The sequence below is a fragment of the Monopterus albus genome, unplaced genomic scaffold, assembly GCF_001952655.1.
Source record: "Monopterus albus unplaced genomic scaffold, M_albus_1.0 scaffold1.1, whole genome shotgun sequence".
NCBI lineage: Eukaryota > Metazoa > Chordata > Actinopteri > Synbranchiformes > Synbranchidae > Monopterus > Monopterus albus.
The window spans coordinates 2,160,186-2,186,992 of record NW_018127881.1 but is presented as its reverse complement, the minus strand read 5'-3'; the positions used below and the strand labels follow the sequence as shown (position 1 = coordinate 2,186,992).

General features: G+C 40.0%; 2 protein-coding genes across 3 annotated transcripts in view; both read left to right on the top strand.

Moving 5' to 3' along the window:
* The window catches only part of LOC109951031 (potassium voltage-gated channel subfamily D member 3-like), a 77,475-nt gene extending 72,423 nt beyond the window's left edge, over nucleotides 1-5,052 (top strand). Inside the window, exons 5-7 of one of the 2 annotated variants that reach the window (XM_020601521.1) lie at nucleotides 1,746-1,838; nucleotides 2,732-2,991; nucleotides 3,680-5,052. In XM_020601521.1, the coding sequence (XP_020457177.1) occupies nucleotides 1,746-1,838; nucleotides 2,732-2,991; nucleotides 3,680-3,917 (591 nt within the window). In that variant the 3' untranslated portion in view covers nucleotides 3,918-5,052. Of the gene's footprint in view, nucleotides 1-1,745; nucleotides 1,839-2,707; nucleotides 2,992-3,679 lie in introns of both variants that reach the window. The other variant, XM_020593412.1, reaches the window with a different exon arrangement.
* A 7,285-nt stretch (nucleotides 5,053-12,337) lies between these two features.
* Nucleotides 12,338-25,356, top strand: inka2 (inka box actin regulator 2). The gene is made up of 2 exons (XM_020619690.1): nucleotides 12,338-12,700; nucleotides 22,257-25,356. The coding sequence occupies exons 1-2, from the start codon at nucleotides 12,632-12,634 to the stop codon at nucleotides 23,493-23,495; spliced, it is 1,308 nt and encodes a 435-aa protein (XP_020475346.1). The 5' UTR covers nucleotides 12,338-12,631; the 3' UTR covers nucleotides 23,496-25,356.
* The last annotated feature ends 1,451 nt before the right edge of the window (nucleotides 25,357-26,807 follow it).

The window sequence follows — 26,807 nt, the reverse complement described above, 5'->3', positions numbered from 1 at the left end:
ATTTGATTTGATTTGATTTGATTTGACCATCCAGCATCTAGCGCCCTGGTGGCTGCACACAGCTGTTCACAGGAACCAGGCTCACAGTAAAATCCATCTCCTGTACCAGTTTTCACACTTAAGGCACAGAGACCAAACTAATTATAGCCCTTCATCAAATTTCCATTAAGACAGCAAACAAGCTGATGCTACTGGGATTAATAAATGTAATGTAATTACTGAATTTCAAATTGTGACCTCTGAAAAAAGCTATTACATTACCGCAGTGCCTCAATATATAATGAATTACTGCCTTGCACTGATGATGATATACGTCATGAGAATACAGACATTTGTCATTCCTCGCAGTTTTTTTCTATGTTGAATATATTAAAAGTGTCATTGTGTGTAACTGTACACACTGTTATGCGTAAAGCTGCAAGTCAATAAGCAGGATTTGACAGTGCACATTTGCAGCATCTATATGATGAAAAGCAGTGATTCAAGATTGAAGACTACAAATTACCATTCTTTAGAACAATTTGCAGGAACTTGACATTTTGTCACAGAAATGTTATAAAAGTTGTTTAGAGAAGGATGCTGAAAATAAAAAAATCCCTGAATGATGGGAAATCTGTTTTTCTTAAACCTGGGAGAGAAAATCACATCAGGCAGCTGTAAAGTACCAAGAAACATGATTTATGACAAAGAAACGTCTTCTCCATTTAGGTCAGTCCAAATCAAGTTAAATCAAACATGGCGGATCTGTGACTGAGATGCTCGAGCTTATTTGAATGAAAAGAACAAACTTTAAAACAGGTCTCGGATTCAGACTGCACAGTGTCTTTAATACAGTTTCTGCCTGCGGGTAAATCCACACATTGAAAAAACCAGAAGGCGTGCTGTTCTCGTGCCTACATGTCTGTATTGTTCATGTGTCTGGAATCTGAATGAAGAGTCCTTGGGCTGGATCGCCTCCTACCCAAATCCGTTGAGTAACAATGTGTGCTGTGGGTGGAGAATTAATTTGTTTTCAGTTTTCATGTTATTTGGAGCCTGAGCTTTGAAACCAAGTCCTGTTTGGAGAAATACCAAAAAAGATTCCATAAGTTTTTGTTTTCTCAACTCTGTTGTTTTTCCTTTTACCAAAACTTCATAGATCATTAATTTCTCAGCTGCCTAGAGCATCAAACAGCATGGCGCATACCTGCAGTAGACAATTACTCTAAGTAAAGACAGCTGACAACAGTAGCTTTAGAATTTTAATTATTAGTTTAATAAAACATAAGGGGAAGTTATTTTGTAGCACACTTACACAAGGAATCAAAACAAAGGCAGTAACGCTTCTAATGGCACAATAGATGTACAATAGAGAAAAGGCCAAAGGCCGAGAGATCAAATCACATCAAACAAAAATGTGGCCCATTGGCTATGTTATTAGAAAGCCGACGGCAGGTGGTGTTGTCCACCTGCTCATAATGGATGTGAGACTTGAAATCAGCAAGCATGAAGCAAAGATAGTTCAGTAGAAAATGACTTACATAAAGCAGAAGAAAAGTATCATGTCACTGACTTTTCATGACTGATGAAAGTTTAATTTAGGACTCTTCAGTGAATATCAGAGTAATTTGTCCACTAATGCTGAGTGATTTCAGTCATTGAAATGTCCTGAACAATTTGAACACTTAACAACTCGTGTGTGTGTGTGTGTGTGTGTGTGTGTGTGTGTGTGTGTGTGTGTGTGTGTGTGTGTGTGTGTATCTCAGGGTACAGAAGAGGATGAGCAAAAGCTGATCAAGTCCACCTCTCTGTTAGAGAGCCAACACCACCACCTACTGCACTGTCTGGAGAAAACCACAGTAAGTCCACATTTCTCTGTTTGAGCCCACTTTTATCTTACAGTACAGTATATGCCATGGATCGTCAACATCCAGCCTGTAGTATAGCCTATTAATGGAATCAGAAAATATCCGGAGGGTAAATATAATTGATGACCCCTGGTATATGCCAGCTACCTATAGTTGTATACTGTACAGCATATGTACGCTTTCATATACAATACAGTACAAGCCCGTTAATTGGCTTTAAAATATGTATTCACTGTCATTGAAGGATTGTACGATAATGTTTTATACCACTCAGTCACTAGTCATGATGAACTTTTATTGTGTGCTTTCCAAAGTTGCCTTGACACAAGTTTGTACTTGACATTGACGTTCCCTTGTAACTCCCAGATCCTCCAAAGCACATCTAAAAAGAGTCTTCCAAGGATTTTAATTGCTCTTACAGATGCTGATCACTGTGACACTAACGTTTCCTCCTTTGCCAACCTTGTTCTTGAAATCAGTTGGCAAAAATGCTTCAAAATGTTTATATGCTAGTTTGTCATTTAAGTACACATTAAGTGTGTAAACAGAGGATAATTCCAAGTCTGTGCACTAGTAGTACTGTAGTGTTGTAGAGAAAACAAATATGTCTAAAATGGTGACACTGGATCTGCCTTCTAGTAAACTAGTATAATGAAATGGACTATGTGTATGGGTTTGCCATTGCTATTTTGACTATTAATTAACTATTATACTGACTTAATTATTTTACTTTGATGCAGTCTACTTATTTATAAAGTTAGATATGATGTGTCACTCCAGGCATCAGATCTCTTGAGTATTTTATCTACTTACTGCATCTCCTCTCTCCTTCCTCACTCTCTCCCTGGTTTGTCTTTAAGTGTTATCCTGTTTGTTCTCTCCAGGCTCATGAGTTTGTGGATGAGCAGATGTACAAGCAGAACCGTTTAGAAACAGCACTGCAGAATGACCCGTCGCGCAGCCCCTCTATATGCAGCCATGACAGCTCTGTGGGTACCTGCTGTAGCCACCGAGTAAAGAGAAACGCTGCTCTGCCCAGTGTCAGTGTTCCCTCCACCCACCCCATCCCAATGCACCAGGGCCCTTTGCAGGAGCTCAGGGCCATCCACATACAGTGTGGTGACCTGCCATCACACACCACCAGGTAAAGCTCACCAGCAGCAGCAAATGGGACATATGCAAATTACAGAATGACCTGATGAACTGCAACTAGTTAACTAGTGGTTGCATGTTGTAGCTTACATGTTAATTAGTCAAGACAAAAATGCTGACTAGTAACGAGTTAGGGTCTGTTTTGGCCTACTAATTAACTAGCGAGACTCAGTATTTACTAGTTAACAATTAAGAGCCAAAACATCCACTAGTTACACTAGTTGGTGTCTCAAAGCTAACTACTTTTCACTAACTACTTTTCAAAATAGAGTTATTGGTGTAATAATATGTTGCCTCAACCTGCATAAATAATAACAATCAATAGTTAACTTACAAATTAATTTCAAAAATATAACAAGAAATAGATTTTAAAAACCAAACATGCAGAACGATTTGCTTTAGAGGAAATGTCCGGAATATGTATTTATGATGTTCTAGAGGGTTTTATTACGAACAATGGCTCAAATTAGATGGACTAGTCCAGAGGAAAGAAGTATGTCCATCATTATAAAGGTCTCATCTCAAATAGTACTCAAAGCTAAGTCAAGATTACATGTAATGGCCTTTGTACTGTGTTATTTTTTTTCAAAAAATGCTGTGTTCACCAAGCCTGCACATATTCTGGGTAAACATGCTGTACATTACACAAACACACCGCCTCTACTTTTTTCCTCCTTCAGTCGTTCAAACCTCAACCTAAAAACCGATGACAGTGGCAGGATCAACTGCAGAGGTGCCCAGATCACAACAGCGATCATTTGCCTCCCGACACCTTCTGCTCTGACCCCTGATGGTGATGGCCTCCATGGGCCCCCACAGCAGAGGCCGCCCCCACCCCTGGGTCACCCTGCAGCCCCAAGCATCCAAACCACAACAAGCTCCGCTGGCACCAACATCATCAAAGTCTCTGCTCTGTGACTCTCTGGCTGACAGATGTAACTTAGCTCAGCAGGAGAGAATAAATCAACAGGATGCAGAGGAGGAAGACAAAAAAGCACGTTTCATTACAGTGCTGGAGGCTCTGTGTCCCATCTCACAGGGTCAACAGGAAAAGCTCTGCACCCCAGAGGAGTCACCAGCTGATGTTTAAAAGAAGACGGGTGATGTGGAGACATTACTGAGGTAGAGGACTGTACAGTAGGTATGTGAACCAAGAATTACACACTCGCCATGTTGTGTATGTACTGTAGATACGGACAGAATCACTGCATTTCTAATAGTCTCTAACAGCAGTTCAGACGTTTCACAGCAAGTACTGTGAAAAAGAAAGACAATGTTCAATTGTCCGTACATCAACAGATACCACAAAGTCACAGTAAATTTCAAGTGAATTCATAGTGAAAAGGGTATTTTGTTTACTTTAAATGTGTTGGAAGAAAGATGCGGTGTTGAGTGTGTTTATTTGAATTTGATTGGTCTTGTTAGTGTTATGTGTTGTCTGAAGTATTTTGAGGATAAAACTGAAATTAAAATACTTTCTTTACAGCATCATTTGAAAAAAAAAAAAAATATCACGGTACCAATGCTGCTAATTTCATATCACTGAAATGTGAATTTGAGGTCATGTGATTTATCCTGTGGAAAACGAAAATTGCTATAGAAGAAGCGTGCATAAATTTGCATCTGTTAAACCTCCACTAGTTTACATGCCGTTTGCCAAATCATAAAGATGCCGATGAATAGAGACAACTTCGCACAGTCCAATTTTTTGACGCTGGAAACAGATCTTCTTAACAGACTTCAGAGTACAGTGTTTGCACCACTATCTGAAACATGTGAAGTAACACTCATGCTTGCGTTGCATTACAAAATTTTGAACAACATATTTTGCCACACAAGTACGCACCAAACCCTCCTTGCCTAGCTGGATGCGTTTGCAGCTGCGTAGCTTGTGTAGAGTTTGAAAGAGCCCTTGCAGCTGATCAGGTGATTATTCTATGCGGTTCGCTGTAATGGCTACCCCAGATTTGCTTTCTGCCTTACTCAGAGATAACTGTGAAAAATGATTTGAATGAAATCATGTTTGTTCGAGCACTCTCTGAGGCTAACTGACTTCTTTGGGTTTCTGTGTTTGATTTTTTTTTTTTTTTTTTTTTTTTTTTTCAGAGAATCTGGAAGCGACAGCAAAACTAGAACTAGCATAGAGTCCCTACCTTTGAGGGAAATACAGCAGGTTCCTAAAAACCAAAGTTATCCTTTAATACAAAGTTAAAGCACCAGTGCACATTTACAGCACCAGGACAGTGTAAACTGGAAATACTCAGAATAAACTATGTACAGCACTGTACAATAATCTACTACTGTTCAAACTGAAGGGACATGCAATGGTGTAGCTCAGTGCTGCGTTTTTAAAACGCTCTCAGTGAAGTCCTACAACACTGTCAGACTCACAGTGGATGATGGAGTCTTTTTTTTTTTTTGATGCATCAGAACTAGCGATATTGCCTTTAAATTTAAATACATTTTAGACAACAGTAAGGGTTGATAGCACAGCTACAGCACATCAAGCTACACAGACTATAGTTGTTATTAGGATCAATCTGGTTTTGGTTTTGGCATTTGTTGAGAATAAGATAACTGTAGAATACCAATAACCTTATCCTTTAAAGAAAACAAATATATCCATACTATTTTTACTATATTAATATACAATCTATAAGAATTAATATATGACTTTCTTTATATACTCACTGGCCACTTTATTAGGTACACCTGTACAACTGTATGCAATTCAGTGCAACACTTCCATCTTAATATCTGTGTTTATGAAGAACGTTTCAGTTTTTGGTGAAATTGTTCAAAATGTATAAATTCAAGGTCATAGTTAAAGGTGATGTTTAGAGATGTTCCTAATATTCTGACCATCTCACGTATGTAGCTGGGGAAGACAAAAATATAGAGAAACCTCTGAATATAATGTACTCCAGTACAACACCACCTTTAACCATGACTTCAATAATGCAACATTTTGAGCATCATAAACACAGATGTTAAGGCAGAAGTGTTGCAATGAAGTGCACACAATTGCAATGGTGTACCTAAAAAAGTGGCTGGTGTATGCAGTAAAGGTGATTGGTGCTTTTTGTTCTGTGGAAAAAAAAAAAGATGCGACTCTAACCCTGCCCCCGCTCACTCGAGTTCCCTGGGCTTGAATATTTATCATGAGCATAAATGGGCTTTTTTTTTGTATTGAATAGAAAAAAAGGTTGAGCACCACTGTGAGTTAAAAGAACCATTTGGAAGATTACAGGGATGTGGCCAATTCATGTTCAGTTCATGTTTTTCAAACTAAACTTAAAAATATAAACTGCATTGAAACCTGGTTATTTATAGACTTTTGAAATGGAGAGAACATGGTAAAATATGCAAATATGAAAACATTTTGAGGCATCAAGTCACCTTGTCTTGGCTAAAGATAGTTTCTTTCCTCTCTTTTCTCCTTTGGATACATTTTAACAAAGAAGAAAAACAGACGCCGCTGTCTGTCAGACATCTGTAACCCTGTGTCATCACTGCTATGTTATGATAATTCTGAGTTTAAAACAAATCTACTGGTGTTTCCTTTCTTGCTCAAATTGGATACCTTCAGCTGTACAGTTCTGTCTTGAGATTAAAAATACATTTTATTCTGCTTTCATAGAAAACTGAGTTTCTAACAGCTGATACACTTTTTAAAACTATTTTACAACTTTCAAATTACATTTGTAAAGAATTTGTAAAGAACTGCACACAAGCACAAATGTGCCAAGTACAGTTTGACAGCCAACAGCGAGCTATCTTATTCTGGCCCAACACCAAGTCCACTTGCTTGCTTTTTCCAGAGCTTTCAACCATATTATATTAATTTTGCTTAAAATGTGCTTCAGTTTGCATCAGATTTGCTTAACCTTTAAGCCAATGCTAAGAAGTCCTGAAGGTGCTATTGAAAAATCCTAACGGCTACCGAGCTTCTGCCGATCAATCTCCGCGACAGCTGAGCAAATTCCAACGTTATGTAGACCTTACATATAGATGAAAACTCCAGAAAATGCTAGTAAGTGGACCTTGTGTACTACTATTACCCTGGTCAAGAACAATATGCAATGCACTATGAAAAGCTTAATCATAATCATCTTTAGTGCACAATCTCAGAGATGCATTCTGACACTGACTGAACATGTACTGAGCCCTGATCTGGTTTACAGCCTTACTCCTGCGTGATGATATTGTTTATATGCTACATGATGTTGCTCATTTAAAGTTTAAAATGTCTGGTGTTTGGAATAGTTTGTGACTACTTGCCAAATGTGCTATGGTTCCTGTAACAAATGTGTTTATTTGTCTTTTGCTTGTTTTGCTCAAGTGAGTTATGAGTTAATCATTTGTTTTTCGACCATGAAAGTGGGGTTTTTGCTGTATTGGTATGCTTTGTATTGCATTTCTGTATTTTGCCATATTTTAAATCTGAAGTGAAAGTATTGTGCCAAAAGGGTCACTTGTCCTTACTCTGTGAGAACAACAAAGTAGTCAAACTTTCTATGCTGCTACATAAAAAAGTTACAAACCCTTTAGATATTTTTTTTCTTCTCACCATTATTGGTAATAATAATGACCGTCTGCTCAGTTTCAGTGTTCATAACTTGGACTTGGCTACCACTGATACAGTATCTACACATTAGGGCTTTTTCCACAGCTGTTTTGTTAGAGAAAGGACTTCTCTCACACCAGTGACTACAGTAGGGTGATTCTTTGTTGTCATTACAATGGACTTGACTTCAAATATATTGTCACTTTACAACAACAAAAAAAGTCTTGGCATTGCAGTTTGTGTTTCCTATTTTTGTATCCTTTTGAACAACTGTAAGTTTTTCTGTCTGTTTGCAGTGTATACAGTATCCTGTCTGTTTGTTAGAACAACTATGAAGTGTCAGATGAAAATAAAAATCTGCCACAGAAATTGAATGTCATCTTTCTCCTCCCTTCTGACACCAAAACAGAAATATCCATCCGTCCATTATCTATACTGCTTATTCCTGAATAGGGTCAAAGGGAGGCTGGAGCCAATGCCAGCTGACACTGGGCGAGAGGCGGGGTCCAATCTGGACAGGCCATCAGTCTATCACAGAGCTGACACTTAGACAAACAACCACACATTCACTCCTAGGGGCAAGTTAGAGTCACCAATCAATCTAAGCTGCATGTGTTTGGACTGTGGGAGGAAGCCGGAGTACCCGGAGAGAACCCACACAGGAACAGGGAGAACATGCAAACTCCGCACAGAAATGCACCGGGTCGGTCTGGGATCGAACCTGGAACTTTCTTGCTGTGAGGCGACAGCGCTCCAAAACATGTCTGCATGTAAACATACACATTACAAAACATCACTAACCAGCTAGGCACAAAATTGTTTTACAAGAAAAAGCCAGGCACTTTTTATATTTATGGTATTTTCAACTCCAGTGAACTTTCATAATATCTGAAACTCTCCAACTCTAAGCAGCATATACTGACTGCGAGTCCCTGGTCAGGCTTGAAAAATGCAGTGCAGTTTAACTGCATCATCGGTCAGTCTTTGTCAGCCTGGTAAATGCCAACATCTGTCCAACTTGTTTTTTTGGCAGCATCATGTTACACATTTAGAATTCCCTGTAATTACAAGTTTACAATCTTTGACTGTTAAGAATGCACAGACCTATCTGTACATGTGTCACTAGATGGCAGCGTAGTTCACCTTTTTTCAGGAGGGAGGTCATATGACAGCTTTACACATTTCCTCTGTCTATAGCAATATTCAATATCATATCATTACTGTTCTAAAAATAAAATCAAATATTTACTCTAGTTATAGTATTCAGCGATTATTCTGAACATCAAAATATATGTTTATTAGGCTAGAAATTCAAACTAGCCTAGAATGGTACATTTTCAAGACTGCAACTGTCACTTTATTACTTTAGTATCATTAATCACATTTAAACATAAGAGAAAACATTAACAGGTAAATCATGATAATAAAATATAGCTGACTAATATGCAACACACAATACATTGGTTTCTGCAAATGTTCCACTTCTATCTCAGAAAACCAAATAGGTTTTATTTCACAGCTGTACAATCACCTGATGACTGTCACTAACACACATCTGTGATCATCTGGTTTAGTAGATTCTCCTCACTGCTCAGACTGTTTTAGTACAATTTATCAGAATGCAATATTGATGACAAATTATTTAATATACCCCTTGACTGATACACAATGTATTAAAGTGCACACGGGCCACTATATTCTGACTTTCCACCTTGTGACTCAGAAAACAAACTATTATTACCTTCAATATGTAATCCAATCCAAGCTATAGCCAAAAAATGAGGTGATATTAGAATGGTCCTATTTATAATACTACAGCCTTGCAGAAATTAAGAACCAAACAAAATCTACGTCTAACTACTGCAACATACAGACTTGTGACAAATTAAAGGAAAACCCTGAATAAATGAGTGTCAGCTCACTTCCGGCCACATAAGTGATGATCTTTCACAGCTGATTACTTGACACTAGTGTCCGTCTGGCTGGTGTCATCACACAGAAGAGCCGATGACTCAAATACACTATGACAACTCTGTAGATTAATAAACCAAACACCCAACTGCTTCACAAATCATCTTCACCGCTGGGAGGAAATGACTCAGAGCAGCAAATAAAGAAGGCTCTACTGTACATACGGTAAATGTTTGTACAAAGAGTACGTGCCATTTCAATATTATGTGGTAGTCTGAGAAATTATATTCTGATGTAACACTGTTGCCCCAGAACATTTAAACAGATATAACATTTATCATCTGCTGTTACTTAATAACTTGGCCAGAATTCACAAAATGACCCTCTAAGCTAAGGGTCTACGGACAGGGGGTGTCGTATGCTGTACAAATCATAATGCTTTGGGAGAGATCAATAATCAATCAAGTCCTGCAGTGACTTATGCTGAACTTCAGATGGCAGTGTATTAACATCTGTGGTAGACATACAGACTATATTCAGCAAAAGTAGGTCATATACTAATACACATTAGTCCCACTTCTGTTCATTACAGTACAGAACTTGTAACTGCCATTGAGCATGTGGAAAATCATCATTTTGAATATTTTATTGCCACTGTTTTACTCATTATTGTGTTTATTTCTCTCCATTTCATCATGTTTTATCAGTTTTAAATATGTCATCAACTCAAATTATGAAGATTAAAAAAATACGTTTCCTCCATTTCCTACTAACTAGTAGAAATGTAATTTAAAAACCAATTAATGTAAAACCCATTATGTTAATCTCTATAGCCACAATAGCATTTAATATGTTTGGCTAAGGCTGTAATAATAAGTAACTCAAGTTCATGCATTCCTATTATTCTTATTCTTGCCATGATCATGTCTTTTATCAGCCCACTGAGTGAAGTAACTGTGCTAAATAGCTTGTAGAGTAAGTGCAGTACACTGGTGTAGTTGTATCACATACTGTACTATATTTAACAGGTTGGTGGTTACATTTCTACTAGGGGTGGGGCCCAATCCAAATGCAGTATTTGGGTTTTTACAAATATTTATTTCCTAGAAATATTCTCCTCTTGGACCTGCAATATGTGAAGCAGAATTAGTTTGACTGGGAGGAGGAGTTAGTAGCTAGTTCACCTATATGCCCTATGTCATACAGTTGCACATATCAGACTGGAGAACTAATATAACATAATTTACAGCTGTTCTAGCAAAGTTGCTTGGCCACTATTTCAACTTAGAAGGCAAAAATGCAGTGGTGCTTGTTTGACTGGGAAGCGAGCAACATTTCCCTGTCAAATCTGTAACTTAGCCTCCTTCAATATCCAAAATTAGAAGTGTAATAAAAATCAAAACAGGATTAATATATCTATTTCAACTTCTATTCAAATATTGCTACTCAAGTAAATATAAATACAAATACTGGGTTGCCTACACATCTCTAATTTCTACTAGTTGTTTTGCCTGAACACCCAAACTTCAGGGTAACCAAACAAGTGGTGATGTACAGTCTACTGAGACAGCTGCTGCCTGTGTTTCAGTGCTGAGTGATTCAAGGAGGCACTTCCTCATTCAGTATGTCATCATGCTGACAGCTGGGAGGAAGTGGACACATGTACAAGAAGTAGCTGCTACAGGTTAAGGTCATATTTGGGATGAAATGGTTGAGAATCATGAAGCAGCCAGCGGAACCTTTAAACTGATCCATGTGTCATAATATTCCTGTAGTAACTGTTAAAGGTACATTGCAAAGTTTACTCTCAGAGGAGCTGAATGAAGCCTGAGTTGTGTCTGCAGCCATTTAGTCTAGATTTAATTTCTACAGTTGCTTGCACAATGCACACATGAATACATTGTGACTCTGTCCATTTTAAAACCAAGTTCAAAGTGCAAATGAAAAGAGAGGATTTTGATTTTATGGCATATGTGGTGCAATATGTAATCCTATGAAATATTCATTAGAGTGTCCCTCATCTAGAGTATATTCTGCTGCAGGACCGGGTATGTTTGGAAATGATTTTATATTCACGCTGGCAACGCAAATCAGCATTCAAGAAATATGTCAATTTTAAAAAAGTAGCAGTGAGTGATAAAAGAGAAAACAAACAGGATTACAAATCTTTGCTACTCAACTTTTAGTGTTTGACTTTCTCTGATACTAAACACATTTTGGCTGGTAGCAAGTATGTATTGAAGTTCACAATACAATATAGAGAACACACTAGAAAAGATCACACCATCTGCTCTTTACATACAGTAAATATATATCAAACTAGTTTATTTTGTCACCTTGGCTGGTTAAGGTTTTCCATGCAACCTTTCAGAAGTGTCAAAACCATATGATGGAGGGGGGTGATAAACAACTTCCAGAATGGCTGCCTTGTATATGCAACTCTTCCTTCCCTTGTTAAAGTATTAAACCCTAGGCAGGCAACAAAAGCTTGTGGCTCAGATGCTTCCTCTCTGACTGCAGTGAAGGTGGCCAGGAAACTTCCCTAATGATGATTTGTATGGTTTCTTTCAGACACATCCTCCTTCATGTGCTGCAGTAGACTATTCTGTGTGTGGAGATGTTTAACTTGTGTTCTCTGACTTAAATATTTTCAAATGATAGACCTTCTCTTAAGTTCTCTATATAATCATTACAAGCTTCTGTGCACAAATCTACTTGTGCCAATACAGGTTTCTGGTTTATCGTCTTTTGAATGAGATAGTCTCAGTGAGACTCACTCATCGGAAGGAACTGGACGAGCTACGGAAGAGCTCCTATTGAATGAGGATAGGTGCGGAGCACACACGCATCAGTAGCCAAGCAGCCACTGAGAGAAGGTCACACACACTGGGTCTCTTGATACGAACACGAGAAGACCCCCTCGTTACCACTTTCTGGAGAAAACCCATTTTCGTCATCGGGACTTTAATTACAGGATTCGCGTCATTACGAGCCGCGCGCACATTCCTCAGCAGTATTTACGCATCTCCAGCCGCAGATCGCTTTCTGCTCTCCATGAGCGCCGTTTTCATTTTGCTGCCCAGGAGAAAAGCTTTCACAGTCATGCTCTAGCAGCGACTGCAAAGCCTGTCATCTGAAATTCTTGCATTAAAAAATGGAACAGCTCTCCAAACCAGAATGCAAAAACATGGATGTGTGTCTAAGGCGACTGAAGCAAGAATTGGTATGTCCTGTTGTATCTATTATTCTGATCAGCACTGTTCTGCCTTATTAACGTACATTTTTACACATACACATACTGTAGTAGCATTTATTCATGCTTATGAAGAAGCAAACAAAATTTATCGTTTAAAATGTTCAACATAAAATCAAATGTGTCGCTTTCCTCGCATTTTGTGTGTCCTAACAGAGTGTTGTGTTCCTGACTGTCACATTAAGGTTGTAGTTTCTGATGGGGGGTGCGCGCGCGCGCGTGTGTTGTGAGCATTAAAGCTTTTAGCACCCCAGAGGCTTGTATCCATCTTCTCTGTCCAGCATCTGGGACATATTTTTTAAGCTTAATGAGCTCAAGAGTTTTATTTTTCTCCCAACTAGAACTGTTAGTATGAAGGTAACTAAAAGAAACAGATCTGCAGAATATCTTTTGCATGTTTTATCTGTGGTAAAATAATCATGTGTTGGAAAGAGACTGCTTTCACAAGGGAGTGAGTGGAAGCAGAAGTTGCAGTTTCATCACATTATGCTCTAAATGAATTAGTCACCCTTATTTAATATGTTCACATCTCATCTCCTCTCCTCTAATTAGCTAATTTGTTTGATGGTGGAAACCTTAGACTGCTGTTTCTTACCCACCTTCTTTGAAATGTGAAAACAAAATCTGTAAGCTGCTCCCTCACGCCTAAATCATTTGGCAGTGACAAACTGTAGACTCATTTTCAAAGGAGCCGTAGCTGGCACAGATTTTATCTGGAATTATCTTCAAAGCAAATACACATTTTTCTCTCTTTCTATCCAGCCGCTGGCCCACAGAAAAGCTTCACGCTGCTACATGTTTTGCTGCATCATCTGCTCTGTGACTGTGCTCAAGTGGCACTTGAGATTTTAGGGGAGTAAACACTGATGCCAGGAGGACATGTTTCATTACAGGTGCCATATCGCAGTTTGGTAACATAATAGAAATAGTGTCGTGCCATGCCAGGGATCAAACAGGAGAGCAGAGAGCAGATGCTGGTTAAAAAGCTGAGGCAGGCTCCCCCTACACAGAACCATGTGGGCTGCAATCTGTTGTTCAGAAAACGAGAGCTGTCTATGCCAAGGTTGTCGCTTTTCTTTCCATTGTGACTGATTCTGATCCAATACTCACTGGAGAGTGATAAACAGGCTCCATCTGCAACACTGAGATCACAGACATCTAACAACAGAGTCGCAGGCTAAGTCCAGGAACTCTTTACAATCACTTGTGACTACACTTCAAAGACCGGTGTAGTTTTTAAGGACTATAGCAGTTGTTTGGCCTATTTTGAACCAATTACTACAGATCACATATGTCTTAAATCACAGCTAAGCATTATGCAAACTGTGCTGCTCTGCTTCAGAATTTTCAGTGTACTAATTTTCAAGCAGCCATTGATTTCCAGTCATACGAGTCTGAAAACTGCTCGAGTTGCACAATTCATCACAGCTCTTATTTTATGTCAAACTGTGGTAATGCAGCTTAAATTATGTTAGTTGTTTATTTGGGAGGGGTTGTTATTTTGCCCTAACCAATCATTAGTGAGTGATACCAGCATCATTTTCAGTCAAAGTAGATGCTGAAGTACTTGTCTTTAGGCAGACTTTACAGTTTAACAAAGAAATATTCCATTTTAAGAGTTGCCCATTTCTTTTTTTACATTTACCTATATTTTTATGGCAGTTTTCCATCTCTTTGCAAGAAGGTGACAGCTTCATTCTTAGGGTCTTGACATACCAAGTCATCAGTAAGTGTCCGTCAGGGCTCATCTTCCTGGTGTATCTCGCACCGTTGGCACTAGTCGGACCCTATGGGAGACTTTTCAGACAATTCTACATGTTGAATCGGTGTTGGGCCTTGATGTTGAGAGGGGCTCTGACTGGCTGCTAAGTTAGGAAAAGAGAACGGTTTGGGAAAGCCCCATCAGCCTGTATTCTAGCATGGATATGTAGTATCCATGATTTCACCCATTTAGTGCGTTTTCTCCTTGTTGTTTGCCTCTACAACTTCCTTTCTTATTCCACAACCTATCTTATTCTGGTGGCCAGAAGCAGGTGGGAAAATGCATAAAAGCCTAAAACCGTACAACTTGCATTTGAAAATGGTCTGCAAGTGGTAAAGTATACATGATGTTTAGATAAGAGGCTGAAAAAATAAACACTGGTATGGACCTTTAAATGTTCACATTTGTATAGTTATGTAATGTCATTACATCAGAGGAAGAAATTCTGTGTTGTTAGGTTTGGAAATGTGAGCGTGACACCCTGAAACCAAATTCACTAGCAGCTCTAAAAAATGAAGAAGAAAAAGAATGCCATATGAAAGTGTGAACAGTGTGGCAGGGGTCAGTCTGTGTGGGGTAGTGTCAGGTCACGCTTGAATATTTGACCCTTAACCTGACAGGTTCTATAGCTATTTCTCCTCCTGTAACTGCTGACCACATCCAACGCACCAGTGACACACTTCAGGAATATATCAGTCTATATCAGTCTTTTATCTTTCCACATCTCTAACCGACAACAGTTTGTCAACAGGCTCCATAGAAATATAATGGCAACAATAGTTTTAAGCTCGTGCATGAGTCATTCATACAATAGAGACAAAGTTGTGAAACAAAAACCAGAAGCCCTTCCTGTCCGCTTGGACTTGTTGCTACAAACCCTGACACACCTTTGATTCATCTGGTCTAATTGTAGGGTTCACACCTGCACATCAGTGTCATTTCAGACTCTGAAGCATACATCAAGAGCTTTTCGATATCACTGCTGAAGCTGATTTCACATACAGTACATCACACTCCTTTATCCCTTTCACACCTGAGGCAAGTTTCAGACATGATGACTGTCACTTTGGAATCCAACACCTAAGCTAGAAAACACGAGGCCTTGAAATATAAGAAAAATACCAAACCTTTAGCTTAAGTTGAATATTCTTTGTTACCTTTAGGGTGTAGGCTCAAACAAATGTACAGGGCACAAATTGCTGTAGAGGGTGATTAGGTTCATTTGTTTGGTGCTTCCCTCGTGGATTCTATTTTCCAACCTGCCCTTCCTTCCTGTCACCTAAAATTGGCCCAGCTCTTAGTGGCAGCTGTGGGGTTTTGTGTGGGTGGTCATTGTGTTTGAGAGTGAACCGCAAATTTTTTGCAAGGCCTGTTTGTCATTATGGGACTGCACATGCAGTAGAACTTGTTTTGCCATAGTTCACAAAATGGAAAATGAAATCTGTGCCTGAGATGTCACAGTGCAGATTTATTTAGGATACACTGTTTGTTGATTTACAACCAATACTGCAAAAGAACAAGGCACAAAGTTGTTGTTTTTTTTGGCACTTGAGGGCAACAAAACAAGCTGTAAACAAAAATGAACAGTATAAATTTGTTGTGATGAACACCTTATTATAGAAAGTCACTTTCGGCTTTTCCCATTTAGGGGTCACCACAGCGTATCGTCACACCGACAACTCGCATGTTGACATTTGGTGCGTGTTTTATGCCGGGTGCCCTTCCTGACGCAACCCTGATTCGAACCCGGGCCACAGCGGCGAGAGTGCTGCGCCTTAACCACTAGGGACGGCGTGTGTAAATAGGCATCTGTATAATAAGATGTTCACCATCTTATTATACAGCAATATTAGCACTGACTTGGAGTCATGTTTCTGTTTCTGGGCAGTAAAGCTGTCCATCATAAAAAGTTCAGTTGAAAGGCGGAACTGAGGGTAACCACAGATCTGGGTGACAATTTTTTGTTGGTTTGTCACTACAAGTGACAATACTAATGTAAAGGATATTGATTAGTGCAGCTTTAAAGTATATAGAGCCACATTTACTTCCAGTGTATTTATAACTTCACCTGAAATCAGTATAAGTCCAAAATGCCCTGAATTACACACTGAACTGTAGCTAAACATATAATGTGTTGATGCTAATGCAGGTTCATTCACTCCCAATTCAACACTGAACTCAATGCTCCCAGTGCTGCACAAAAATCTGGCCAGTTAGCAGGATTGCTTACAGTGATCAAACACTTTCTTCAGTGCATGTTTCAGTAATATGCTCCTTTTGACATTAGACTGCAAGGGGGCGGGATGTGGAGCATCTACAGAATTATCGTCACACTTGATGTCACAACTGTGGGCGGGAGAAATGGCCAAACACTTTCACTGCCCACACAAGATGCTGACGTCAACTGCCTCATTATGAATCACCTATCAAACAAGTAGATTACAGGAAGATAGACTGGGTCAGAGACCGTCTCCAAATATCATCAGCCAAAGATGATCGTCCTGTGTCTCCCACGACTGCAGCATTTTTCTGATGGTCTAAATGAGCTCGTGCAGGAAACAAGCTATTAAACCACCTCCCATCTCTGAAGAGACTGTCCCATTTCCACTTACTTCTTGGAAAATTTTGATTTCTCTTTGCCAAGCTTTCCAGATTTTTGTCAGTGGATTGTTCGGAGAAACTGGGATACTGTTTCTGTTACTGAGGTGGAGGCACAGATGTGCAATAGTACGAATGCAAGCAGTAATGCTCCCTGTATGTAGCAGAGTGGTGGATGGGAGCAGGGGGCATCAGACTTTCATGCCAACTCCAGAGTCTGTATCCCATTGTAATTACCAGTAAGTTTTGGGGGGGGGCTCTTTTCCCTGATGAACAGAATCCAGCAATGTAGGTTTGCTGCTGGATTCAAACTGCGGATGCTAGGGAGCACACCACAACTGCTTGGCTACCAGGATGCAGCAAATTACAGTAACTTTGTTTTTCCCTGACCCAGTGATTTAGTTTCCCAAACCTAACCATAATTTATTTTCTATAACCACAATCGTTCCCTGACGTTGACATTGAAGGAAGCATGAATATATATACAAAAAAAAATCAGTTCTGTCTGGTGGGGTTGCAAAATGTGTGTGTGGGGGGGGATCTATGTGCATAGTTAGACATAACTAGAAATGGGTGAGAAAATATGTCCCTTAAAATTTGTTTGAATCAACCTGTTAAGTGAAGATCTATTTTACAGATGTGTATAAGAGACGTATCTAAAAGTCTCAGTCAGCATCAGCACGGGTTGAATAATACAAGTAGAACATTCTGTTAAAATGTTCAGACATCTACATTTAAAGACCGGCTCTACATGATATAAGACCCGGAGTATTTGTGTCCTTGTTCTTTGGCTGAACATTAGTCACACTCAATCCTCTCCTGAACATGAATGAGGACATTCAGACCAAATAGAGTCACTATATAACTTTTTGTTTTGTTTTAATCAAAGAGACATTCACTGCTGTGTGCACAGCAACTTATTTCTTTCAGTGAGCACTTCACAGCTTTACTGCCTTCTTGATCATAACCTCAGGGCTGTCCACAACGTTCTGTGGCATGTCCAACAATTCAGTCACAGAGACCCTCTCTGTATCCCCCAGACAGAGACCCCATTCCTGTCCTTGACCCACACACCCCACCATTCATTTTAATTAATGCTGGAGGTGGAGGGAGGGTGGAGCACACAAGCTGCTGCTTTCTAAACAGGAAGACCTTTTAGGTCTGATAACCTTGGCCTCACTGGTTTCTCCCCAACAACCAATAACAAATACACAACAGTACGTTTTTATAGCCAGAACAGGGTAGTGGCTTTCAATTTCTCATATTACTTCACTGTATTTTCCACCTAACAATCCAGTTAATGTGCAGTGCACACAATATGCAAGCGCACACAAACATGCTTTAAGAAAAAGACATCAACTCCATTCAAGTGAGGCAAGTCCGAGTATATATATGAGCTCAATGTGTTTGCACAGTGAATTTAATTTCCCCCTCATAAGTGAAAGAGATTATCATGACAAAGAGCTCAACATAAAAAGACAGAAGAAGCATTGATTTATTTATACTTTGTGGTATTTAGGCTAATTCACTTGCATGAATATTGAATGGCCTCTGGGTAACTCCTCTTGATGTGAAGATATAAAATAAGGAGTCATCAAATTATTTATTCAGTTCAAATGCCCAGAACCTTTTAATAAGCCCCCATTCAGCATTAATTCAAGACCATCGGCCATTGTTCTTAAACTTTGAAGTATTCCATCCTTTAATTGGCAATTATGTCTGGTTGACTGGCATCACTGCAGAAGAAGTGGGTGGTGAAGCGGGAGATTCAGGACAGTCCCTATTTGTCTTGTTTTCACTTGGCTTGCTTTTTAAAATGATCTTTTTATAGACATGCATGCTTGATGTGTTAAATAGCTGAGGTACTCGGAGGCTTTGGTTGAAAAAGAAGATTTGCTAATGAGGCTGAGTCATGCATTGTAAAACTGACATCCCTGGATGAAAAACATCCGTGTCTAAACAACTAACTGCTGTGGGATGTTATGTTAATGTCACTTTTAGCAGACAGCAGAATGAAGATTGCGAAGGCTGACATGTTTGGGCCACAAAGTTCAGCCTTGAAGTAGCAGTGGTGAAGTGCCTGGAGATAGTTGGCATGGTAAAGGTGGAATAATAGGATATAGTTTATTACTGTTCCTCTGTTTGTTCCCCAAGGGACAATATGAATGACTAGTGTTGCCTTAGAATAAAAATGCCAGTAAACAACTCTGTGTAAAGAATGTCTACATTTTGGGGCTAAAGGAAAAGTTGCACGTAAGTGTTAAATTAGGGCGTTTTTTGGTTAACATGTTCAAGCAGGTGCATGAGAATGGTCTGCGTAGGAGATCATATTTCAAAACATTAAAGTGGTCCAGATTTCAGCAGTTCAAAGTGCTGTAATCCCTGATCTGATCCCTGCATCAACTTCACTAAAGCCGCGTGTCTGCCTCTAAAGATGTAACGACAGCACGTACTGTAACTCCATATGTCACCTTGCTTTCAGACCAGTTGACCTTTCGTGTGGAGGAAAGTAAAGATAATTATGCACGCTTTATCAGCCTCTTCTAGAACACAGGCGATTAACAGCTAATGAAGTCAGCCATATGTGGAAGGCAAAAAAAGACGAGACACAACCTGACTGTGCTAATTACATGTACCTTCACTGACTAATTTAGTGAGTCAACTGGAAGCTCAGAGCCTTTTGTTCCCAGCATATGCATTGATGGGCTTATTATCTGATCTTAGAGGGTGTTCACATCCCTGTGCACTTACATAGCCATATGTTAGTGATGAGCAATGTGTTTTAACCCAGAGGTTTAATGTTAACAGTGCAGGGTACTGGGTAAATGTCAAAGACAATATGAAAGGGCCTTTGTATATAAAGTGCTATAGCAATGAGAAAATAGTTTTGTACCATCACCCACAGTTTTGATGATAAGTTAAATAATGTATCACAGAAGATTGTAGAATAATCTATGGTACCGCCCCTCAGAGTTGACTGGGGTTTCTTTTCTGACCCTGGACAGGTCACTAGTCTATCACAAGGCTGAAGAGTAGACAAAGAACTACACACATCCTCACTCACTCCTACAGGCAGTTTAGAGTCACCTAAGTTGCAGTCTTTGAAGTGTGGGAGGAAGCTGGAGTATCCGGAGAGAACCCACACAGGCACAGAGAGAACAAACTCTACACAGAAAGGCCCTGGGTTGGCCCGGCCTCAAACCGGGAACCTTCTTGCTGTGAGGCGACAGCCGCTAACCACTGCTAACCACTGCTAACCACTCATCTAAGAATTTCTAATCTATATTTGTGTAATCTGACATAGTGGCCATCGTATCAGACAAACTAATCATGCATTCTGAACCAGGTGTTAAACATACAGCTAGGTTGTAACAGGGTAGATACTGTATGTACTGTTGCTTTTTATGAGTTTTTGGACATTTGTTTGTTTTCACATGGGTAGAATTGTATTTCTTAATCTAAATGTAGTCCAGAAATGTTTGTTATATATCATATTTGTCTGTTTTCTGAGAAGACCCATGCTCTCTCTCACGGCACTTATAGGTTGCACTGTTTATGATGCTGTCAGTTGTCGTGTACAGCTACATTTCCCACCCTGGGGTCAACACAATCACTGCTCCGCAACATTAAGTATCACAGCCTGGTGTTATGCCTACACCCCTCCTTTCTCCTAATTATAACCCCCCTCCTGTGTTCTTATGGTGTCATCCATAATTGAATCCATCAACAGTTTTCACTTAGACATCTAAACATATGGTGATGGATCCCTCCCCATCAACCCACTTCCCCCTATAGCCCCCTCCCCTCCCTCCATCCCTACTCATCCGGGTAACTCTCACTGCCCCTTCGCTCCTTCTCACCGTCTCCCTTCCCGCTCCTCTCATTGTCAGTCCATTTCCGCCCGAGTGACCCCACCTCCCACCGTTTGGGGATTATTGTCTAGACAGATAGTGTTGATTGGCTGTCACACCCGGCAGTGTTCCCCCATTGGAGACAGATATACAAGATCACTCAGACTGATCCATTTGAAAGGTGAGAGACAGTGACAGGCTGGCAGAGGTGTAGACTACTAGCAACACAGACAGACAGGGAACTCTACACCTTCGGCTTTGTGACAGTTTATCAAAGGTAGGGTGTGGGGTTTTTATTACTAAACATTTATAACAGTGGTATATGTATTAAAATGCATTTCTGTTTAGTTGGCAGTTGTCTGTTGTATGCTGTTTGACTGTGTATGTGAAAAAGAAATTGCAGTTGGTTTGCTTCATAGGTTTCTTACTAACATTTTCCCACACACAGTTTTTTTCAAAATTCCTGGCGCACCATCTCCTGCCTTCCCATAGGTGTTTTTAAATAAAGGGGAAGGACTCCAGGCAGGTTTCATCATAAATCCGTTACTGTGTTTGCCATTGTGTTCTTAAATAATAGAAGATAAACCTCCTGTGTCAAAGAGAACAATTTATAGTCTGGGTCACAGTGTGCAATGAGTCAGCCCTGCGAGTTAAGACACAGGTCAGGACGCAGCCTCTGGGCATTCTGTCTGCCTTCAGTAGAAGACGCTTAGATCGCATGACACAGGCTCTTAAACATATGAGAACAAAAAGCAAAGTGTATGATTGGTGCTGCACAAAAGAAAGTAAGAGTGAGCATCTACGGGAACAAAGCAAGTAGAGAAAAAGCAAGGATGCACAAAGAGAAATAGAATGGATCAGAGAAAAGAAAGAAACAGCAAGTTAGTCTGCTTTACAGCTGCCATAGATTTGATCCTCTTTCATGCACATGCCATATGGACATGGCCTGTTGTTCAAAACTAGGTCACATGACCCATAATTAAACAAGGTGCGCAGCATGGAACAAACAAGAAACAAGCACAGTCCAACTGATAAACAGAAAAACCAGGACAGTTTCTGTGATTTTCATTGATTAATAGGTAAATGTAATGCACCTGATACTCTCCAGTGATGGTGTATAATTGGATTTGTACTGGTGCTGAGATGTATGATGAACAAGAGGCGGGCAGTGAGGAAATCAGTCTTTGATAGATGAGACGGTTCCTGCAGGAGGCTGAGTCAGGTGACTGAATTGATGAGTGCTACAAGGCTGTTAAGTCAAACCGAACATTTGCTGATTTTTGTCTGTTGTTTCTATTTTTTGTTCTCTCTGTAGCTATCTATGAAAGAAGCAGGAGATGGCCTCCATGCTCAGATGAATTCAATGATGGGAGCCCTCCAGGAACTCAAGCTTCTTCAGGTCCAGACAGCACTAGAAAACCTTGACATTTCAGGTCGACCTATTAACAGAGGGATCCCACATTCTGTGCCATTGGTTCCACCCAATACATCTGCTGCATCTGCATCAGCATCAGAAAAAGCATGTAGGTCCTGCAGCTTCAGCCAAACTATGGCTGAGGAGCCCAGTCCAATTCTAATGTCAAGTCCAGGGCTGTCTTTGGATAACAGAAACACCTCCAGCCAAGATGACCTTAGTCAGTCCCAAAACAGAAGCAGCTTGGGAACCTCATCTTCCTCTGCATCCAGTCTAGAGAGCGAAAGAAGCACAAGAACTGCAAGAAGTGAGAATGACCTTGAGTCTATACCCAGGAGGTGGTCAGGATACACCGCCCCACAGGTAGACTTTTATGGACCAATGGTGGGAAACCCTCCACCGGACCCATACCCTCACCCACAGGCTCCCCATAATGCTCAGGTGGTAGACCTGCCTGGCATTCTGTACAGCCTCTCCAGAGAGGGTCCTTCACTGGACAGCGACTACTCCCAGGACAGCGCGGATGACGCCAACGACTGGACTTCTTCGCTCATGAGTCGCAGCCGCAACCGTCAGCCCTTAGTGCTGGGCGACAATGTCTTTGCCGACCTTGTGGGCAACTGGCTGGACCTGCCTGAGGTGGAGAGGGAGGATGTAGAGGAAGAGGAGATGAGGATAAGTAGAGTGGACAGGACAGCAGATGGAGGGGCGGACAGACCAGACACCTCAGCTCACCCTCTTCGTCTCAGCCGCTCACAGGAGATCTGCAGGAAGTTCTCGCTCACCACAAACATCTTCAAGAAGTTCCTGCGCAGTGTCAGGCCCGACAGGGACAAACTGCTCAAGGAGAGACCGGGCTGGATGGCTCCTGAGCTGCCAGAGGGCGACCTCTTCAAAAGGCCAAAGAAACTAAATGCTAAAAGTTCAAAAGGCAGTTTCTACCTGCCGTTCTGGGCAAACGGACAGCAGGGCAAAGGTAGGCCATGTCCACATCTAGCTGAAGCAGGGACAACCCACCAACACTTCCCCCAGTTCTGCCAGCAACCATTTGCAGGGATTTATTTAGACAGGAGACAACCAGTGACTGGCCTGGAGAAAATGCAGTCCTTGTTTGACCACAACACAGCTGTGTGGGTCTGACAGGGAGTCTCGGGCCAACGGAACACCAGTGATGCCAACAGGGTGACAGGTGCTGGGGGATTCTGGCTGTGCATGCTGGAAGGGAACAAACGACAGAGGCTTGGATGCAGTTATTGTCCAAAAATGAACTTCACACCCACAGTTTGTTTCTACTGCGACTGAGAGATTATCAGAGCAACATTTTGTCTGACAATCCTAAAACCTAAACCTTGTTTTGCTGTGATTGTGTGCTGGAGAGTGTCTGAGACAGAGTCATAGAGAGAGGGTTTTTTGAGGATTTACGCTGAAAGTTTTGTATTATTCAAATTTCTTAAGTGTGTATGCATGTATGACTGGGTTCTCTGGTTGTCTTAAAAACGGTACATTGAAATGGACATCGTTCTCACAATGTCACCATTATTGTTTTTTTATAAAATCATCCACAGACTTTTCACTTCTATGCTACAGTTCATACTCTCATGTATCTCAGTTCTTGGCATCAATTAATACACACACCAACTGTTGGATTGCATGCTTACTCTTTGTATAAGTGAGGCTACAAACAGCTGTTACTGAACGCACTGCCACTAAACATAGTCATAGGCTCCTTTTTTGTTTCCAGCAAGCCTTGAAGCTTTGGAAACTCAGGTTTAACGGCACAGGATCTCATTCAACTTGCTCAGGGAGTGAATGCAACACAGAAAAAACAATGACACACTGCCACATTTCAAATAGAGTTAAGAGAAATCTTGCCTCATTAGACTAAACAGCAATAAGGTGCATGACTAGCCTGCACATTTGAATTTGAGATTTGTCCCTCATAAGCTTGCTAGAATAGTACAAAAGATAATTTTCCTTTCTGCTGTGTAAACATGGCACATGCTGAGGTAAGTGTCAGTCTTCCTGGGTTGGGGGGAAAAGATGGCACAGCCAGCCACGAGTACTGACTGACTGACTGCCATCTGGTTGTGTAAAAGTCATTTGCCACAGGCTTGAAAAAGAAGCTAAATGGCTTGGTTTGATCCTGGAGCTGTGTGGATGAACCGAATTATGAAGATGGTGTTACATACTGTATATACTCAGGTGAATACATTACATAACTGAAGTGATCTCTACTAGACAGGACTGAGTTAACTGTATACAACATTGTACATATTTGCCATCAACAAAACTTCAGCAATAACAAATGTTTTCTGTAATATCCCATTGCATGATTTTAAAACACAAAGTGATGTGTTAGTCTTTAACCTAGAGTATCTATTCAGTGTGTTTCATTTTAAACTGCATAACAGTTACAAACTATGGCTTCATTCACAAATACACATACAGTAATTATCAGGATTGTCTCAGGAATGTATATGACACTGCCCGTCATCTGATTTTTATAAGACCGCTGTTATGCAAGGACAATCTGGTACTCTTAACTTATTATTACAAAATGTTTTTTTTTAAACAGTTAATTTCACTCTGTTTTAAATGTGATACTGGACCAGTAAACGTAGCTAGCAGGGATTAGGCCTTGGGTCTTTGAGTGTCTTGGCCATTTGATCCATATGGTGTTGTCTCAGTATTCAGATCAATATATACACTGCACATTCAGAGGGCCCAACACACACACACACACACACACACACACACACACACAAAAAGGTTTCTGCTGGGACAGCTGAGCCATAAGGCACAATCTGAGATGTCATATCACACAGTATGTGTATGTAAATGTAACCTTTATTTCTTCCTATTTGTCTAAGTGTAATTTTCAGTACTGTTAATATTTTTCATCAGGGTTCTACAAACCTTCAGTAGTGATTCTGTGTCATGTGCACCATAGAACTCTCACCAACTCTTTGTAAATTAAATCTGCTTTCACTAAGAAATGTCACTCTGCGTCTTGACTGCAGTCTTGTGCATCATCATCAGTTCAAACTTTACCTTAATGGTTTATGGAGCATCTAGTGTGAAGAAAACAAGTATCAGACCAACTGAATCATAGTAAATATTCCTGGGCAATATGACCACAATCGATATCACAGTATCAACAATAGTAACGTTATACTGATAGTATCTATGCGTATTGTGACAGGGTCATATTATGGAAAATAACAACCTAGCTCTCTGGTTAGTATATTATATCTCATTTGTTTAACCTGTACACGGTTCTGATTTCACTGGGCTTCCACTGGGTTGCCCGAGCAGAAGAAGTCCGGCAAATAATCACCGTTTAACTGCAGCATGTCAATTTTATACTTTGATATTTGCACAAATTAAATAAAAAAAATACATCATGTTAATTTGAGCTTTAGAGGTGTTTGCACTGTAGGTGAACTTTGTTACCTTTGAAGAGCTAGGCTAGCTTCCCTCTGTTTCTAGTCTGTGTGCTAAGCTAAGCTAACAATTATTGGCTGGTTAACATTACCTATACGCTCTCAAATGGGTGTATTGTTGGGACATTTTTAAAGATTATTTTTACATCCGTGATCAGAAAGTTCAAACTTTACTTTGGAAACTGCACCATCTTTATCTCTTAGAGTGATTTGTTTCCGCTCTGCCTGCATTCTTACTACAGTAAAGTGCTGCTGTATGACTAACTGGATCACTGAGAGCAACATCAGTAAATCACTCACTGTCTGTGCATCAACTGTGCACAAAACTGATTCTAAATCTGCATGACCATTCCATCAGTGTCTTCATTAAATAAACAAAAGCAACATGAACTCTGCAGCTCTGCAGTTAATCACTGGCACCTCACTGCATTCAATCCTAGAGACACCTTTTATGAGAAACACATCAAATCGCATCGGTCAGTTCGTCTTCCTGTCAATGAGCACTTTGTCCAAGAAAAGCAAGTAATACCCAGCACAGAGGGCCTGGGCTTTAATAGAATATCTCTGATTTATAACATAGAAATAACATCACGTTCTGTGCCGAGACTGGAAAAAAATAGCAATTTAGTAAAACTGATGTATTTATTTATTTATTTATTTATTTATTTATTCTTTACAGCATGTAAAGACAGTTGATATAATTTTACACATATCCAACAAATGCTAATCCAATATCAATTTGCTTATACCTAGAACATGCTTGAATGGAGTAGGAAGAAGTCAGACTTATCCAGTCCTACCCCATGACATCATCTTACCATCATTGGTTTGCAAGCAGTATCTCTACATAGATAATTCTCTTCTACACCACAAAAGTAATATACTAAAAAATGTGTTAACATTCATACATAACTACATTCTTAAATAATTATCTTCTACACCATGCAAGTAACATACCAAAGAATTATTACAGTGTTAACATTCATACACCACACCCACAATGTTCCAT

Coding starts and splice junctions, on each gene's coding strand:
- inka2 (XM_020619690.1), top strand. CDS start 12,632: ATGGAACAGCTCTCCAAACCAGAATGCAAAAACATGGATGTGTGTCTA. Junction 12,701..22,256: donor GGCGACTGAAGCAAGAATTG/GTATGTCCTGTT, acceptor TTCTCTCTGTAG/CTATCTATGAAAGAAGCAGG.